Source organism: Mustelus asterias, unplaced genomic scaffold (genome assembly GCF_964213995.1).
Source record: "Mustelus asterias unplaced genomic scaffold, sMusAst1.hap1.1 HAP1_SCAFFOLD_551, whole genome shotgun sequence".
Lineage (NCBI taxonomy): Eukaryota > Metazoa > Chordata > Chondrichthyes > Carcharhiniformes > Triakidae > Mustelus > Mustelus asterias.
The window spans coordinates 68070-87709 of NW_027590501.1; the positions used below are offsets into that span (position 1 = coordinate 68070).

At 46.5% G+C, this 19640-nt stretch overlaps 3 protein-coding genes across 3 annotated transcripts in view; 2 read left to right on the forward strand and 1 right to left on the reverse strand.

The window, feature by feature from the left end:
* The first annotated feature begins 1317 nt into the window (after window positions 1-1317).
* Window positions 1318-13130, forward strand: LOC144487007 (uncharacterized). Its single transcript, XM_078205053.1, is given in 3 exon segments — window positions 1318-2829; window positions 8365-9204; window positions 13116-13130. Coding segments are annotated over 3 exon segments (1854 nt in total). The 5' UTR covers window positions 1318-1830.
* Window positions 13131-16145: 3015 nt separating this feature from the next.
* LOC144486997 (uncharacterized) lies at window positions 16146-18169 on the reverse strand. Its single transcript, XM_078205039.1, has 2 exons — window positions 18075-18169; window positions 16146-17441 (listed from the first exon to the last, which is right to left on the reverse strand). The coding sequence occupies exon 2, from the start codon at window positions 17095-17097 to the stop codon at window positions 16366-16368; it is 732 nt and encodes a 243-aa protein (XP_078061165.1). The 5' UTR covers window positions 17098-17441; window positions 18075-18169; the 3' UTR covers window positions 16146-16365.
* Window positions 18002-19640, forward strand: part of LOC144486996 (dehydrogenase/reductase SDR family member 1-like) — a 146408-nt gene continuing 144769 nt past the window's right edge. Inside the window, exon 1 of the mRNA XM_078205038.1 lies at window positions 18002-18008. The gene's annotated coding sequence lies outside the window, so the exon portion shown is untranslated. The remainder of the gene's footprint in view (window positions 18009-19640) is intronic.

Sequence of the window (19640 nt, forward strand, 5' to 3'; positions counted from 1 at the left end):
TGATGCCAAGGGTTAATTTATCATGGCCAATCTGTCTAACCTGCACATCTTTGGACTGTGGAAGGAAACCGGAACACCCGGAGGAAACCCACCCAGACACGGGGAGAATGTAGAAACTCTGCACAGACAGCGACCCGAGGCTGGAATTGAACCCGGGTCCCTGGCGCTGTTAGGCAGCTGCACTAACCACTGCGCCACCGGGCCACATGTCAGTGCCATCGCCCGACTCCAGCCCAGTGTCAGCTCATCTGGAACCCTCACCCATTCCATTGTGACATCACACTCTCACCCATTCCATTGTGACGTCACACTCTCACCCATTCCATTGTGACATCACACTCTCACCCATTCCATTGTGACCTCACACTCCCACCCATTCCATTGTGACCTCACACTCTCACCCATTCCATTGTGACGTCAGGGCTTCACTCTCCGATCACAATCCCTGCCGGCCTCCCACATGCAGCCTCAATGGCGGCAGTCAGCCCGGGTCTAACACTACAAGCTGCCGCTCCATTTGGTACAAAGGGGGGGAACCGGGAAGTTCATTTCCGGGGTTTGGGGTTGAACAACATGTTTACAAAGTCTCTCCACCCACCCGCCACATTTATCATTCCTCGCACGCCGCCCTCTACCTCGTATTGATCTCGCTACCGAGTTAAAACCGTCCATCCGTCGTCATTACCCGCACTGCGCATGCTACAGGCCCCGCCTCTCATTCACTCCGATTGGTTGGAGGACCAGCCGCTCCCGCTCGGTCCTCCAGTCCGGCCCCCTCTTCCTATTGGTCCGGAGCTGCCGTCAATCAGTGCCCGGGCATTGTGATGTGGAGCATGCGCAGTGTCATTGCTGTCCTTGCGCTTGTTTGTCCCGGAGAAGCGGAGTCAGCGTTAGGCGGTGGCTGGGAGGATTTGGAAACACTTTGTGGATCCGCAAACCCTTCAGAATCATTGTCAGCTCCCTGGTTTGCAGCTGCGGGGCTTTTCCCTCCCTCCCTCCCGGGAACAGGCCCAGGTTAACGGCCCCATCCTGGCTCAGCCACTGGAGGATGGTTCACATCAGAGGATGGGGGAGGGGGACAATAAATAAGAGGTTACACTTTGGCCTCAAATCAATGAGGACTCTGATCTCTGGGAAGGAAGGAAACCCTGGGAGGTGGGCGGGGAGGATTAACAAACACCCGCTGGAGGCCCCAACACCCCCAATAAGACCCATTGGTTTTATTGTCAGTCTGCAGACAGGAGCTGGAGAACTGAACCCAGACAGAGGAGAGGGAGGGAGAAAACTGGGAGTGGAGGAAAGAAATGGTGAGATGGGTTTGGATTTCAGCGCAGGGAGGAGGGAGAGTGTGTGGGACGGAGATTTACAGATTTGGGGGAACAAGAAAGGAAAAAATGTTCCAGAAAGACTAGAATTGTTCAGAGTTTCTATCCTGTTCTGACAGTGATGACTTTTCTAAACTGTTTTTACAGGATATTCAAAGTGAAGGAATGGCAGACAGAAAACTCAAACCGAACATCACATCTGACAAAGTCATTCAGTTCCTTCGGAGCTGAATATGATCGGTCTTTGAATATGGAAGGAGCAATATTTGTCTGTTCTGCCTGTGGGCAAAGAAATTAAACATCAGTGTGACCAGAAAAGCAGCAGGACAAACACACACCCGAGTGAGAGTGTTCCAGTGAACCAACTGTGGAAAGAGCTTTAACCAGTTACACAGCCTGAAAAAAAATCACAGTTCACAGCAGGGTGAAACTACGTGTATGTTGTGTGTGTGGATGAGGCTTGAACTGATCATCCAACCTGGAGAAACACAAGGGCACCAGCACCATGGAGAAACAGTGGAAATGTGTGGATTGTGGGAAAGGAATCAGTTTCCCATCACAACTGGAAGTTCATCAGCGCAGTCACACTGGGGAGAGACCGTTCACCTGCTCTGTTTGTGGGAAGGGATTCACCCATTCATACAACCTTCTGACTCACCAACGGGTTCACACTGGGGAGAGGCCGTTCACCTGCCCTGTGTGTGGGAAGGGATTCACTCGCTCATCCCACATTGTGACACACCAACTTGTTCACACTGATGAGAGACTGTCTCCATGTTCTGACTGTGGGAAGAGTTTTAAATGCAAAAAAGATCTGCTGACGCACCAACGTATTCACACTGGGGAGAGACCGTTCACCTGCTGTGTGTGTGGGAAAGGATTCATTCAGTCATCCCACTTGCAGACACATCAACTTGTTCACTCTGATAACAAACTTTTTAATTGTTCCCACTGTGAGAAGAGCTTTAAAAATAAAAAAGATCTGCTGACGCACCAATATACTCACACTGGGGAGAGGCCATTCACCTGCTGTGTGTGTGGGAAGGGATTCAGCCATCCATCTGCCCTATTGAACCACCAGAGAATTCACACTAGGGAGAGGCCCTTCACCTGCTCAGACTGTGGGAAGGGATTCATTAATTCATCCAACCTTCTGATACACCAGCAACTCCACACAGGGGATCGACCGTTCACCTGCTCTGAATGTGGGAAGGGATTCACCCGTTCATACAACCTTCTGACACAGCAGCAGGTTCACAGTGAGGAGAGGCCATTCACTTGCTCCGTATGTGGGAAGGGATTCACTCGTTCATCCAACCTATTGAATCACCAGCGAGTTCACACTGGGGAGAGGCCGTTCACCTGCTCCATGTGTGGGAAGGGATTCAGTCAGTCATCCAACCTGCTGACACATCAGAGAGTTCACAGTGGGGAGAGGCCATTTACCTGCTCTGTCTGTGGGAAGGGATTTTCTCATTTCTCTTATCTTCTGAAACACCAGCGAGTTCACACTGGGGAGAGGCCGTTCACCTGTAATGTCTGTGGAAAGGGATTTGTTCAGTCATCCCACCTGCTAACACACCGGCGAGTTCACAAACGACTGCAAGGTTTGGATTCTACACTTATCGATGCTGTTAATCATATCCAGGTCTGAATCATCTTCACTCTGACTTTTTTCTTCTGTTGAGGTTTGATATTCTGAATAAATGTGAAATAGACATTTGATTGAATCATTGTTGTAGATTTTTGTCTTTTTCATTTGAGTGTTTAACGTCACCAGGCTGGAGCTCAGAAAGGGCAATCTGAGGGAGGATCACACAGTAGGAACAGAACTTCATTCTTGACCCAGTCCTTCAGGGTCACGCTGAGAGGGACAAACAGCACTTTGGTCTTTTTCGTCACTTTTCACTGACAGCAAAGTCCCCGTGTGGGTGAATCCTGAGGTGTGTAAGAAATATGTCCCAGTCGTTCTTTTCCATGGTTCCGAGCTCCGAGACACGGAACAGAAGCTCTTTTACAACTGTGTTTAGAGTTAGGACGAACAATGGTGAATGCTGGAAACGTGCTGTCAAAGATTGGTGTAAAACTGGGATCTATTCCTGACTGAGAGTGAAACGGCAGGTTTAGGTTTCCAGACTAAAAATCCAAAAAGTCTAAAACATTTTAATGTGTGTGTGTGTCAGTCCTGGTTTATTGAACAGAAACTGGCTTAAAATAAATTGGTTGAAGTCTGCATCAAAGTAGCAGCTGGAGACGTTCAAAGGAGCCTGTTAACTGCTGGGACAATTAGACAACAATTTGATTCCCAGATAGAGAAGGAGCTGCAGTGTGGATCCAAAAATTCTCAGTTTTGTTGTGTGCTTCCCATACACTATCCTTTTAAATAAACCTCACTCCTATCAGCCTTTAACCATTAGAAACAGAACAGAGAGAAGCTGAGCAGCAACAGAGCCCTGACTGACCATTTAAGAATGAGTGATGTGTTCAGCTGAAGTTTCCTGTTGGTAGTTTTTTGGGTGATCTTATTTTGATCATTCTCAGTGACCCCTGGGTGTGAACCTGCTCTCCTCTCTTTCAGACATTCACTCACTTAGCATCTCCTCTCCCTCAGAAACTCAATCACTTAACATCTCTCATCTCTCTCACACTCACTGAACATCTCTCTTTCTCTCCAGGCATTCACTCACACTTACCTTACCTTCCACCTCTCTTACACTCTAACCTCGCTCCTCTCTCACATTCACTTCACCTCTCTCCTCTCAGAAACTGTCTTCATCACTTAATGTCTCTCTATCTTTCTTTCAAACACTCACTCATTTAACCTTCCTATTTCAGATCTGCTTAAACTTATTCATTGTTTTCTCTCTCTCATTACCTCTCTCTCAAAAAGCACAAACACACTTCATCTCTCTTCGCTGTCTGAGAAAACATCTAATTGATGGAGATTCAATCCTCTCTGTTTCTCTCTCCCACTTCCTCTGACAGGCCCTGACTCACTTTAAATCTCCTCTTTTCTAATAACCCTCTTTGGGAAAACTCATTTGTTCTCTAATTCCTCCTCATTTCTCCCAGTGATGACCCTCAGTCCATCTCCCAATTCAGTGAATGTGTTAAAAGTCCAAATAATCTCCTTTATTGTTTAAAATGGGAATGGAGGTGAACGTAATGCTGAGACCGGCAGCAATCTGTGTGGTTGTTCTTGATGCTGTCAGAGTGAGTTCACCCTCACAGACAGGAAGACTGTTCATGGTGATAACATCAAACTGACGCCGGCTGTTTCATTCTCAGGTATCACAACTTCCTGTTTCTCTGCTGCCGGTTCCAAACCTCACATCTCACTTCTGAGCAGAAAATAAATCCAGGGACCACAATCTGGTGAGAACATCTGTCAATGCGGCCTTTATCTGTCCACAGAGTCAGGGCAGAGTCACACAGGTCACATTGTGGTGACATTTACAAATGAGCCAGTTATTTCTATTCAGAGTTTCCATTCTCAGATATAACCAGCTGTGTCTGTGGATCAGTTACTGAGTTCCCTCTGCTTCCCATAGCTGGGAACTGATAGCCTGCTCCCTTATATACAGAGCATTCTCTCTGTATTGCTTGTTTCCTCTGATTCTCAGCTTTTATCTTTGACCTTCCTCATCTTTCTGCTTTTTAAATCTTTCTCAATTTTTCTCTGTCTTTCTGTCTCTCCCTTCCTCTGTATCTCTCTCAGGCTTTGTGTGTTCCTATTTAATCGAGCTGTTCAAAATCATGAAGAGTTTCTGATTGATTTTCGAAGGAAAAACAGGGAGAGAAGCAGAAAAACCCGGCAGATCCGGCGGCATCTGTTCAGAGAGAAACAGTTAACATTTTGAGTCCATATAATTCTTCAGGGCAGGAAAAACATGGGTTATCCACCTTAGATCAGGGAATGTAATGGGGAGAGGTGTTTAAAATGACAAATGATTTATGATAGTGTCAATGGAGAGAAATTATCTCCCAGGAGCACAAGGGTTTGTCGATGGAGAGAATCTATTTCCCCGGTGCAGGAGGGTCTGTAAGCAGAGGACACAGAGATTTAACTTAATTGACAACAGAACTGGAGGGGGTGATAAGGAGAATGTTTTACACAATAACTTGATATGATCTGGAATGCACAAACTGACAGGTGCTCGAAGCAGGTTTAGTAGTACCTTTCAAAGGGAATTGGATAAATACTTGCAGAAGGTAAATTGGCAGAGTTATGGTGAATGGGATTAATTGGACAGTTCACTCATCTTTGTGACATTCTGAATGTTTCTCTCCGAAGGTTTTAATATTTGATCTTTTCGGTCATAATGTGTCTCAAACAGAAGATTTAAACATTGGGTTTGATGAGCTGTCAGATCTCTTTCCTGTGTGTCTCTGTAACTTGCGAACTGGAGATAACCATGAGAAGGAACTGATTATTTTCAGTTCCTCTAACAGATTCCCCTCAGATATCAGGAATCCCTGGAGTTCCCCATATCCTCATTATTCTCGCCTCGAGTATAACAGCTCTCAGTCAGGCCGAGTCAGTCACATGTGTCTCTGTCATGATGTTTCCACTTGTATTTTATCACTCACCTCCCAGTGACACTCACCATAACACAGACACCGTAAAATATCATTGTTCCCTTACACTTTGTCCTCCTATTATAATCAAATGTTTGTTGGGCCTCTTGTCTCCCTTAATGTCAGATTACCTGCAGTTAAAATGACCTCAGAGACACTGAAACCGACCTTTCTGATTATTATACCAGACTCCAATCAGCCCCAGGAGCTGCAGTTGTAAAATACAGCAGAATTGGAATAACAGACAGGTTATTGTCTGATACTGACAGTGGCAGAGTAACACACACCGGAATCTAAATACATTATATCAATGGACCATGACTCACTCACACTATCAAATGAAACTTAAACTTTGGTTATGGTGCACGAGATACTGACTGTATTACCATTACATTGGATCAAATGCTGTGTTCACTAACATACTGCAACGTGACTCTTATTATTTGAACAAGCATTGTATTTGTTACACTCAGAGTAAGTCAGTGCTTTGCTGTGTTGTCTCTGTGCTCCATCCCCACTCTGATTGTATTGGAGCCTGTGTGGGTCATTGTTACACTGAGACTCTGTCACTGTGATTATTGGACAAGCAGCAAGTCACCGTCACAATGCCCGGCTGATTGACGGCAGCGTGGACCAATGGGAAGAGGGGGCAGAGCTGGAGGCCCGATCAGGAGCGGTTGGTCCTCCAACCATTAGGAGCAAACGAGGGGCGGGGCCAACTTTGACTCGAGCATGCGCAGTGTGAGTAAAGGCGATGGAAAACGGTTATTTTGGGCTCGGAAATCTGTTCGAGGTGATTGGCGGTACGGAGAGAGCAATGGATCGTCCAGGTGGGTGGAAGCGCTGCGTAACCATGTTGTGAGAGTCGCAAAATGCGGAAGAGAGCTTCCCGGACCCAGTTTGCACCGAGCGGGGCTGCAGCTCCTCATGTTCGTTTCGGGTTAACGTTCGCCATCTTTATTGGGGGCAATATGCAGCAGTGCGCACGTGTGGCCGCCATGTTTGTAGAGGGCAATGTTGTCAATCAGTGGGAGGAGCTTGTTCCCCAGTGTTCAGAATGGAGACAACTTGTCCATCAAACTGCATCAACCCTCTGAGTCCCAATGTCTTATTGATGAGGCAGAGCGGTGACAGAGAAGGAAAAAGAAAGGGAAAGTAAAACAGTAAATGCTGGAAAATCTCAGCAGATCTGACAGCATCTGTGGAGAGAGAATAGAACCAACGTTTCGAGACTGGATGACCCATAGTCAGAGCTTGTACACGTGTAAACAGAGCATGTAAACTTTGACACCTCCATGTACCCTTGTACACCTCTATCAATCTACTTTGCTCCAAGGAGAACAAGTTATCCAGCCTAACATTGAGGTGTATAAAATTCTGAGGGGCACAGATAGGGGGGACAGGAAGGAACTTTTCTCTTTAGTAGAGAGGTCAATAACCAGGGGCCTGGATTTAAGTTCAGGGGCAGTAGGTTTATAGGAGATGTGAGGGAAAGCTTTTTCACTCAGACGGTGGTGGGAATCTGGAACTCACTGCCTGAAAGGGTGGTAGAGGTGGGAATCATCATCACATTTAAGAAGAATTTAGATAAGCTCTTGCAATGCCATAGTATGGAAGGTTACACATCAAGTGTGGAAAATGGGATTAGAATAGAACGGTGCTTGATGGCCGGCACAAACACGATGGGCCGAAGGGCCTCTTTCCATGCTGTAAAACTCTATTGATCACCCACGTTGGCAGCAAGTTCAATATCATCATCAGTCACAACCCCCCTGTATCTTCACTAACTGAAACAATCCATTTAAAACATTTTTATCGAGAATGTAGCCATATTTCTTTTGGACTGGCAGCCTGCATGGAGACTTTCAGCTCTCTGTGTCCAGGACAGGAAACCGTGAGCATGGATCTGTCAATCAGCCTCAATCAGCATCTTCAGGAGAATTGGGAGGGTGAATATTAGATACAGCAGAGTGAGAATGGAGGGAGAGTGTGTGGGATGGAGATTCACAGCTTTTGGGGAATGAGAGAGGAAAGAATGTTCCATGGAAACTAGAATTGTCTGTTCTGAATTTCTATCCTGTACTGACTGTGATGAATTTTGTAAATTGTTTTTACAGGATATTAGAAGAGGAATCACACTGATAAATCTCAACTATCACATCTCGATCTGACAGAGTCACTCGATTCCTTGGATACTAAATATCCTCAGCCTCTGAATGGGAAGGAGAAATGTTTGACCGGTCTGTCCACTGCAAGATTTTAAGCAACAGTGTGACTGGAAAAACACCGGGACACAAACACACACCTGAGTGAGAGTGTTCCAGTGCACTGACAGTGGAAAGAGCTTTAACCAGTTACACAGCCTGAAAATACATTGCAGCATTCACAGCAAGGAGAGACTGTACACGTGTTCTCTGTGTGGACAAGGCTTCAAATGATTGACCTGCAATGATACAAGGAGACCGACAATATGGAAAAACCGTGGAAATGTGAGGACTGTGGGAAGAGATACAAAGCGCCCTCTCTACTGGAAGCTCATCGGCGCAGCCACACTGGGGAGAGGCCGTTCACCTGCTGGGTGTGTGGGAAGGGATTCACTGATTCATCCACTCTGCAGAGACACCAGCAAGTTCACACTGGTGAGAGTGCATTCACCTGCTGTCAGTGTGGGAAGGGATTTACTCAGATATCAAGCCTGCGGACACACCAGCGAGTTCACACTGGGGAGAGGCCATTCACCTGCTCTCAGTGTGGGAAGGGATTCACTGAGTCATCCAACCTACAGAGACACCAGCGTGTTCACACAGGAGAGAGGCCATTCAGCTGCTCTGCATGTGGGAAAAGATTCACTCAGTTATCTCAACTGCGGGCACACCAGCGAGTTCACACTGGGGAGAGACCGTTCACCTGCTCTCAGTGTGGGAAGGGATTCACCCAGTTATCCAACCTGCAGACACACCAGCGAGATCACACTGGGGAGAGGCCATACAGCTGCTTTCAGTGTGGGAAGGGATTCATTCATTTATCAAACCTGCAGACACACCAGCAAGTTCACACCGGGGAGAGGCCATTTACCTGCGCCGTGTGTGGGAAGGGATTCACTCGGTTATCCACCCTGCAGTCACACCAGCGAGTTCACACTGGGGAGAGGCCATTCACCTGCTCTCAGTGTGGAAAGGGATTCACTCAGTTATCTAATCTGCGGAGACACCAGTGAGTTCACTCTCAAGAGAGGTCGTTCACCTGCCCCGTGTGTGGGAAGGGATTCACTCGGTTATCCACCCTGCAATCACACCAGCGAGTTCACACCGAGGAGAGACCATTCACCTGCTCTCAGTGTGGGAAGGAGTTCTGTGATTCATCCACCCTGCTGACACACCAACAAGTTCACAAGTGAATATGGGGATTAGATTCTGCTGTTATTGTTTCTGCTCTCAATTACATCCAGGACTGCATTTTGTTCATTCTTGGCCAATGGGGAGGGTCGGAGGGTTTCTTTCTGCTGGACTGGCCGGTCTCATGACTTTGCCTCCAGTGGGCTGATGCTCTTCGAGTCTTGTTGCGAATCCCTGGTTTCAGATTTCACAAGGATCACAGAGTAAGACGGTGTTAGGAAATTCAGAGATATTTCGTCAGCATTTATTTTTGAAATCCCCCAAATGCCCCATCCAATTTCCTTTGTAATTGTTTATTGTCTCCACTTCCCTCACCCTCGTAGGCAGCGAGTTCCAGGTCATTACCATTCGCTGCATCAAAATATTCTCCCTCACATCTCTCCCTGCATATCTGACCCAAAATCTTCAATCAATGTCCCCCTCGTCCTTGTCCCATCAGCGAATGGGAACAGCTTTTCTTTGTCCACCTTATCTAAACCTGTAAGAATCTTGTCTACCTCTATCAAATCTCCCCTCAACCTCCTTTGCTCCAAGGGGAACAACCCCAGCCTGACATCGACAATAAAGAACAAACTAACAGAATACGTTAATACCTGAAATTAACTGTGGAGGTCGAATTTCTGTTTTAAAAATATTGCAAACATATTGTCCTGGACAATAAAGGAATTTGAATAACTCACCTTGAATGTGGGTGAAATGTGTTATGATCCAGGTCAGAAATCCAAGGTGTTTTAGAAAATCAGCCTCGCCAGAAGATTTGCACTCGAGTGAGTGTAAGGTGTTTCACTCCAGGTACGATTCAAGTGACCCACTAGGAAGCTTTTATCAAACAAAGTTAATTTAAGAACACAGTTAAAATATAATTAGAAAAAATAGCATAACTTTTACCAATTGCAATAAAAAGCAACCATGATCTTGCTTATATCAACCAGTGCAGCTTAGTGTTCCAAATCAAATAATCCCTACAAATATACACCCCATTCTAGGTTTTGCACAGAAAGCAGGTATGCTCACGTGATGCTGGATTTGGCAGCTTTTTAACACCTGCTGTGAATTAGCGCTTAAAATGTTGAATTCAAACTCTGCCTTCCCTGTCCTGGAACTTCCAAAACCGAGAGAGAGAGAGACTGCTTGCTTCTATGTTCCAGCTGGCAACTCTCAGGCAGCGGAATCTTCATTCTAGAGAGAGAGACGACAAACACTGCTTTCAGTTTGCAGTCCAGACAGCTTGTGACAAAATGAAACTAAAACTTTCTCCTGTTAAAAAAAACTGTCCAAAGACAGCACTGACCTTTCAATCAGGCTCCACCCAACAATTCCAAAAGGATCATAAAACTCCAGGTCACTGTATTAGCCCAGGCTCAAAATAAACAAGATGCCCATTATATTGCTTCATTATATTCATAGAATAGAATCCCAACAGTACAGAAAGAGGCCATTCAGCCTATCGAGCCTGCACTGACAATAATCCCAGCCTTTCTCCGTAACCCCACCTGTTCATCCTGCTAATCCCCCAGAAACTAGGGTCAATTTCGCATGGCCAATCAACCCAACCCACACATCTTTGGATTGCGGGAGGAAACCGGAGCACCCGGAGGAAACCAACGCAGACACGGGGAGAATGTGCAAACTCCACACAGACAGTGACCCAAGCCAGGAATCAAACCTGGATCCCTGGTGCTGTGAGGCAGCAGTGCTAACCACTGTGCTACCGTGCCACCATATTGTTCTATGTATTAGCGGAGTTGTAAATCAGTGAAGGCCAGCATAATACTTGGTCTGTGAAACACTCCGACATCCATGAACTTTGTTTTAAAGAAATCCACATTTGAAAGCCCGGTCACTGCATGAAATATCAGACCATAACAGGGGGAGATAAGAAAGACAGACACTCACTTTGATCTTTTCGTCAGCACATCTGAGAGTTAAGAATGTGTGACATGATTTTGGGATACCGGAGTGAGTGTACAGATGTGATTTGTTACATGTGAAAAATAACAAGCCTAAATTCATGGTGAGTTGGAGTGAAGAGCGGGTCCCAAACACACACAGCTACTTGAGACACAGCAGGAGATGAAATGGTTAATGTGGCCAGGGGATTGAGACAACATTGTGACATCATCAAGGCACTGACACACACTCCAGAGAGAAACTGAGTTCACTGGCGGCACGGTAACACAGTGGTTAGCACTGCTGCTTCACAGCTCCAGGGACCTGGGTCGATTCCCGGCTCGGGTCACTGTCTGTGTGGAGTTTGCACATTCTCCTCGTGTCTGCGTGGGTTTCCTCCGGGTGCTCCGGTTTCCTCCCACAGTCCAAAGATGTGCGGGTTAGGTTGATTGGCCATGATAAAATTGCCCCTTAGTGTCCTGGGATGCGTAGATTAGAGGGATTAGTGGGTAAAATATGTAGGGATATGGGGGTAGGGCCTGGGTGGGATTGTGGTCGGTGCGGACTCGATGGGCCGAATGGCCTCTTTCTGTACTGTAGGGTTTCTATGATTTCTAAAACAATCAGGATCCAATTAAACACACTGCACATCCTCACAAAGTGAGGAAAATTACAGTAAAAGGAATAATATTATAGATTGGGACAATTAAGGGCTTGGGGGAAATAATACTGAGTAAGAACTGTCCACAACTTGGATAGGGGTAAAGAGAGAGCTGGAGAATCTTTTACATCCATGCTTGACCTGTTGCTTGAAGCATCTGTCCTTATGTACGAGTAACCTAGAACTCACAGCGCTCCTTCAGAAGAAAAAAAGATTGAGTAGATGTTACCCCAGGCGGGACCAGAACAGAACTGGAAAATAACGGAGTGAAGTTGAGTGAGGGATCAGAGAGAGAGCATCTTTAACAGCTCTCTTGAAAGCCCAGCATGTTAAAGAGCCTGCCAACCCCTCTCACCCACTTTCCCGAAAGTGCATCAATCTCAGCAGGAAATGTCCAGAAAAATCAAATATTTTTACTGATAAAAGTTTATTAATGAAACAGAACATGGTTAAAACAAACAGAAAATGACTTGAGGATCAAAGACAACCAGAGTAAAAGGATGTTCACAATGTTCTGGACACAAATGGTTTCTCTTCAGCTGCTCTGTCCCCTGTTCCTCTGACTCCCCGCTTTGGACACAGGGACACTGAACCCCGGGGGTCACGTCACCATCAGCCCCAGTCACCCTCTCCCGTGTCCTGATTGGTTGGAGGCCCATTTCCCACTCCAGTACCTTCCTGTCTCTGTATTATTGCGACGCCCAGGGCAGTTTTCCAACTGGGGCGCAGGCACCATTATTCTCAGCTAAATTCAGCCTTCAGCTCCGTCGCCTGGCTGTCATTGACACGAGCAACAGAGACAGAAAGGTGTCCCAGGCTCAAATGGGAAGTTGAAACTTGTGGGTCGAAAGCAACACTTCACCATTTGCCAGTCAAATCCATGTTATTTACACTGGGGGTTTTTATGATGAGATTAATTGAATTGTTCGGCGAGTCAGCAAGCTCGAGAAGCACTGATTCCAGATTGTTCAATACTTCTGTCTTGAATCACAAAAGCTTCTCACTTTATCCCCTTCCTGAACTGAATTCCATCATCCTGAGCAGCTGTGGGTGTCACCTCTCTGTGTAAACTCCTGCCCCTTTTTATAAGGCTCTCTCATTCCTTATTGTGGGTCAATTCTTTAATGGTTGAGGATCGCTCTGTGATGTAGTGAGTGTTTATCCGGTCAATCAATGTTTCTGATGTCAGTCGGAACGTCCATCGTTACTTTTCACCTGTTTCTTACTCTGTGTTATAAAAAAATAAAGTTTTTTAATTTTTAACAGAATGGTCAGCTTTAAGGTTTCTTGAGTCTGTGGCGACGTCATCCAAAGGTCAAAGCCTTTCTCTTTTCTCCTTCCCGTTTAACTAAGGGTTGTGTGGAATATTCCACTCAGGGGGAGGTGGTGGGAATGTCGCTGGCCGAGTAATGCAGAGACCCAGCAAAGGATCTGGGGACAGGCAGCTGGTGGGATTGGATTCAGTGAATCAATCTGGAATTATATAAAGTTAGTGTCAGAAACGGTGACCATGAAACTATCGACTGTTGTAAAAACCCGTCCAGTTCACCCTCTTCATGCTCCCTATTAGGGAGGGAAATCTGCCATTCTTACCCGGTCTGGCCTACAAGTGAATCCAGACCCACACAGCGATGTGGGTGAATCTTAACTGCCCCTCTGAAATGGCCGAGCAAGTCACTCCGTTCAGGGGCAATTAGGAGATGAGCAACGTGTGCTGGGGCTTTGCCAGCAGTGTCCACATCCCAGGAAAGAATAAAGAATATTCCACGGAAAGTGATGGGTGATTTGAAATGAATTGAAAGTAGGTCAGGAGGTGCTCGTATCATCCAGAGCTGCTTTTCAATGGATCCTCCTGTTTAAAATAAAAACACATCAGTGTGTCCCTTTCCCAGACACAGTTGACCATGGAATATCACAATGCTGTTTTTAAACATTCCTTTGTTAAAGAATCAGTCATTTAGAATTGTGAAACAGACAGAAATTAAATGTTCCGTTTTTCCTGGGATCCTCCTGTGCCTGGCACCGGTGTCCTGAACAAGGTTATTAACATTCTCTGGGTTAAAGGTTCCTCCTGGTTCTTGCTGTCTGTTGTGTCCTTTGTCACAGTCTGTACCAGGACATTTCTATTGAAAGGTTGTTAAGAAATTCCAGTGAATTCCAGCCCCTTGTGTAACGTTCCATTTGGTGTGCGTCAGATTCAGAGATGTCCACGTGTGTGTGAAAAGGGTTCTGGGTAAGGGTTTTAACCCTTCTTTCCCCGTTAGTAACAATGAGCCCTGTATTCAATTCTAAAGTATAAAGTTCTCATTAGATATCAATTCTACCTGTTATCTACATTTCACCAACCAGTCTATATTTTCATCACAGGACTGCAGTGGGAGCACCGTCAACATCTTACTGACTTGACCGATTTTATCGAGGAGATGACAAAGGTGATCGATGAGGGTAGAGCAGTGGATGTTGTGAACATGGATTTTAGTCAGGCTTTCGACAAGATCCCTCATGGTCGGCTCATCCAGAAGATTAAGATGCATGGGATTCACGGTGACTTGGCCACTTGGATTCAGAATTGACTTGCCCATAGAAGTCAGGGAGTAGTGGTGGAGGGTGTTTTTCTGACTGGAGGTCCGTGACGAGTGGTGTTCTGCAGGGATCTGTACTGGGACCTGCGCTATTTGTGATATATATCAATGACTTGGATGAAAACGTGGATGGGTGGGTTAGTAAGCTTGCAGACGACACAAAACTAGATGGAGCTGTAGATAATGTAGAAGGTTGTCAAAGGATACAGTGGGATGTAGATCAGCTGCAGATATGAGTGGAGAAATGGCAGATGGATTTTAATCCGGGCAAGTGTGAGGTGCTGCACTTTGGGAGATCAAATGTTCAGGATAAGTATACAGTTAATGTACAGGGGGATCTTGGGGTTCAAGTCCATAGCTTCCTGAAATTAGCCACACAAATATTTAGTCGGTAAAGAAGGCATATGGCATGCTTGCCTTTATTGAGTACAAGAGTCAGCATGCCATGTTGCAGCTTTATAAAACTTTGTTTGGGCTGCACTTAGAATATTGTGTTCAGTTCTGGTCGCCACATTACAGAAAGGATGCAGAGGCTTTGATGAGGGTGCAGAAGAGGTTTCCCAGGATGCTGCCTGGATTGGAGGGTGTGAGCGACTGACAAACGAGGGTTGTTTTCTCGATAGCGGTGGAGGGTGAGGGGAGACCTGATAGCAGTCTATAAAATAAGAGACATAGAATCTTTTCCCCCAGACTTGATATGTCTAATACCAGGGAGCATGCACTGAAGGTGAGATGGGCAAAGTTCAAAGGAGATGTGAGAGGTAAGGTTTTTTACACAGAGAGTGGTAGGTGTCTGGAATGCGCTGCTAGGAGTGGTGGTGGAGGCAGATACGATAGGGGTGTTTAAGGGGGTTTTAAATAAGCACATGAATATGTGAGGAATAGAGGAATATGGACCAAGGGCAGGCAGAAAGGAATAGTTTAATTTGGCATCATGTTCGACACAACATGGTGGGCTGAAGGGTCTGTTCCTGTGCTGTACTGTTCTACGTTCTATTTGTGATCTCCATTTAGAAAAAGGAAATAGAGGCACTGGAGAAGGGGCAAGAAAGATTCACAAGAATAATCCCAGAACTGTCATCACTTGTGAACTCACTGGTGTTTCACCAAGTTTGCTGACTGAGTGAATCCCTTCCCAGTCAGAGCAGGTGACCAGCCTCTGCCTGGTGTGAACTCACTGGTGGGACATTAGTTCCCGAGAGCTTTTGAAGCTACGCCCACATTTAAAGGGTCTCTCCTGGGTGTGATGATGTTGTGTCTGGGCAGGCTGGATAAGTGAGTAAATCCTTTCGCACACACCGAGCAGGTGAATGGTTTCTCCCCGGTGTGAACTCACTGGTGTTTCAGCAGTGTTGATGATATTCTAAACCTCCTTGAACAGTGAGAGCAGCTGAACGGCCTCTCCCCGGTGTGAATGTGCTCGGGGATCATCAGTTCCTGAGAGCTTTTGAAGCCGGCTTCTCGGGCAGAGCATTTAAAGGGTCTCTCCTTGGAGTGAGTGGCTTTGTGTTTCTGCAGGCTGGATGACTGAGTGAATCCCTTCCCACACACAGAGCAGGTGAACGGTCTTTCCCCAGTGTGAACTCGCTGATGTTCCCACAGGCTGGATGACATTTTAAATCTCTTTGTGCAGTGAGAGCAGCTGAACGGTCTCTCCTCAGTGTGAATGCGCTGGTGGGACACCAGGTCCTGAGAGCTTTTGAATCCGCTCCCACAGTCAGAGCATTTAAACCGTCTCTCATTAGTGTGAGTGACTTTGTGTCTGCGCAGGTGGGATGAAGTAGTGAATCCCTTCCCACACACCGAGCAGGTGAACGGTCTCTCCCCAGTGTGAACTCGCCGGTGCACTCGCAGGTTGGATGATGTTCTAAACCTCTTTGTGCAGTGAGAGCAGCTGAACGGTCTATCCTCAGTGTGAGTGCGCTGGTGGGACATCAGATCCTGAGAGTCTTTGAAGCCACTCCCACAGTCAGAGCATTTAAATGGTCTCTCATTGGTGTGAGTTGTTTTGTGTTTCTGCAAGCTGGATGAAGTTGTGAATCCCTTCCCACACACACAGCAGGTGACGGCCTTTCCCCGGTGTGAACTCGCTGGTGTGTCTGCAGGTTGGATGATGTTCTAAACCTCTTTGTGCAGTGAGAGCAGCTGAACGGTCTCTCCTCAGTGTGAATGCGCTGGTGGTCCCTAAGTACCTGAGAGCTTTTGAATCTGCTCCCACAGTCAGAGCATTTAAATGGTCTCTCATTGGTGTGAGTGGCTTTGTGTTTCTGCAGGCTGGATGACTGAATGAATCCCTTCCCACACACAGAGCAGGTGAATGGTCTCTCCCCAGTGTGAACTCGCTGGTGTATCTGCAGGTTGGATGAAGTTCTAAATGTCTTTGAGCAGTGAGAGCAGCTGAACGGTCTCTCCTCAGTGTGAATGCGCTGGTGGGACATCAGATACTGAGAGCTTTTAAAACCACTCCCACAGTCACAGCATTTAAATGGTCTCTCATTGGTGTGAGTGAGATTGTGTTTCTGCAGGCTGGAAAACTGAGTGAATCCCTTCCCACACACAGAGCAGGTGAATGGCCTCTCCCCAGTGTGACTGCGTTTATGAATTTCCAGCTCAGATGGGAACCCGAATCTCTTCCCACAGTCCCCACATTTGCACGGTTTCTCCATGGTGCGGGTGTCCTTGTGACTCTCCAGGTTAAACAATCAGTTAAATCTCACACAGAACACGGGTACAGTCTCTCCCCGCTGTGAATGCTGCGATGCATTTTCAGGCTGTGTAACTGGCTCTTTCCACACTCAGTGCACTGGAACACTCTCAGTCGGGTGTGTGTGTCTCAATGCATTTCTAGTCACAGCGATGTTTACAATCTTTTGAACCCAATAGGCCAAACAAACATTTCTCCTGCTAGATTCAAAGGTCGATGATATTTAGGTCCCAAGAAATCGAGTCACTCTGTCAGATCTCGATGTGATGTTGGAGATTTCTGTATGATTTCTCCTTGTCTAATATCCTGTAAGTCAATTTAGAAAAAAACATCGCAATTCAGAATACGATCGAAATTCAAATCTACATTTCTAGTTTATGGAGCATTCATTAAAAACACAGTCATGGAGCATTAAACTTGCCGAGGCCTGTTCCCGGGAGGGAGGGAGAAGCCCCGCAGCTGCAAACCAGGGAGCTGTCAATGATTCTGAAGGGTTTGCGGATCCACAAAGTGTTTCCAAATCCTCCCAGCCACCGCCTAACGCTGACTCCGCTTCTCCGGGACAAACAAGCGCCAAGGACAGCAATGACACTGCGCATGCTCCACATCACAATGCCCGGGGTGTGATTGACGGCAGCTCCGGACCAATAGGAAGGGGCGGGGCTGGAGGACCGAGCAGGAGCGGCTGGTCCTCTAACCAATCGGAGTGAATGAGGGGCGGGGCTGAGGCGTCCCCATACAACGCACGGGAAGGAGTTCGCATGCGCAGTAATGTTACAGTCTGGAGCATGCGCAGTAAGCAACGGCGTTTGCAGTACGCACAGTGTGGGTGATAGCAATCGGAGCGAAGTTCCTCTGTCTCATCAGCAGCCGGTAAGGATGCGGAAACATAGAGGGAGTAATGGAACCGGCGGATGGACGTAGAGGGTTTCCAAATACCTGGTCAAGGCCTCAAATCTCGAAAATGAGCCCGTCAGTCTGTGTTTGCAGCTTCCGGTCTTTTTCCCGAGACGAGGCTCAGGTTAACGGCCGCCATCTTGATTCAGCAGGGAGGAGAGCGCATGCGCGGTGTCTTGATGATGCACCAGCGAGTGGGCGGGGCTTCATGTTTCTGCTTCCCCTCCAGGTCCTAGCTCCGGGTCCATTAGCACAAAGTGCAATAGGTTTCTCAACAGCTTCACCCACCCTCAGGCTGCAGCTGCTGTTTGCAGCCTAGATGAGTCCATGGGCCATGTCCATATTCAGTGTGAGAGTTGAAAACCCTGTATAGTTACCTAAAGCGGTTACACAGCTTTTGGTTACACTTCAGCCCCAGGCTCCTCATGTTTATATAGAAACATGATGTGGAGATGCCGGCGTTGGACTGGGGTGAACACAGTAAGAAGTCTCACAACACCAGGTTAAAGTCCAACAGGTTTATTTTGTATTTGCTACCAAGTAAACCTGGTGAGACTTCTTACATAGAAAATAGAAGCTGGGAGTCGGCCGTTCGGCCCTTCGAGTGTGCGCCGCCATTCATTATTGTCATGGCTGATTATCAAATTCAATACCCTGATCCCTGTCGCCCCAAGAGATTTATCTCATTGAAATCAGACTCTACTTCCACTTTTGAAGAACGTGAATCCAAAGATTCATGACCCTCTGAGAGAAAAACATCTCATCTCTGTTTTCAATGGGCAATGCTGTTTTTTAAAACAGCGACTCCCTAGATTCTCCCCTGAGAGTAAACATCCTCTCCAGATCCAAAACAGAAAATGCTGGAAAATCTCAGCAGGTCAGGCAGCACCTTTTCTCCCCCTTTGCTTCGCCTTTCCCCTTTTTTCTCCCTCCAATCCACCCTCCCCTCCCCCACATCTTCATCCATCACAACTTCTTCAGCTTCTCTGCTGTTTGGCCATTCACACTTTCTATTCTCTCTATAGACTGCCATTAGCATCCTTTCCCCTGGTTCCTGTGGCTTGGACCCATCTTTCATCCCCTCACAGTGTAAACATCTCCCACTTTCTATACCTTTTTTATGCTTTGACAAAAGGTCATCTGGACTCGAAGCTTCAGCTCTTTTCTCTCCTCACAGATGCTGCCAGATCTGCTGAGATTTTCCAGCATTTTCTCTTTTGGTTTCAGATTCCAGCATCCGCAGTAATTTGCTTTAACCCTTCTCTCCATATCCACCCTGTCAAGAGTTTTCAGAATCTTGAAGGTTTAAATTAAGTTGCCTCTTACTCTTTTGAAGTCGAGCAGAAGCTAAACTCAAGCAGAGACTGTCTCACTGCTCCTCATCAGACAATCCACCCATTTCCAGGTATTAGTCTACTAAACCTTCTATGAACTGCTTCTCGTAAAGCAGTTAAGGAATAATATGCACTCATATTTTTCCTGAAATAAGGAAACCAATAATGTACACACTGCTCCAGATATGTCTAACCAATGCCCTGTGCAACTGAAACATAACTTCCCTGCTTTTACTCAATTCCCCTCATAATAAATAATAGCTTTCTGAATTAC

Bases quoted from the DNA above. Each gene is read 5' to 3' on its own strand.
- LOC144486997 (XM_078205039.1), bottom strand. From the start codon at position 17,097: ATGGAGAAACCGTGCAAATGTGGGGACTGTGGGAAGAGATTCGGGTTC.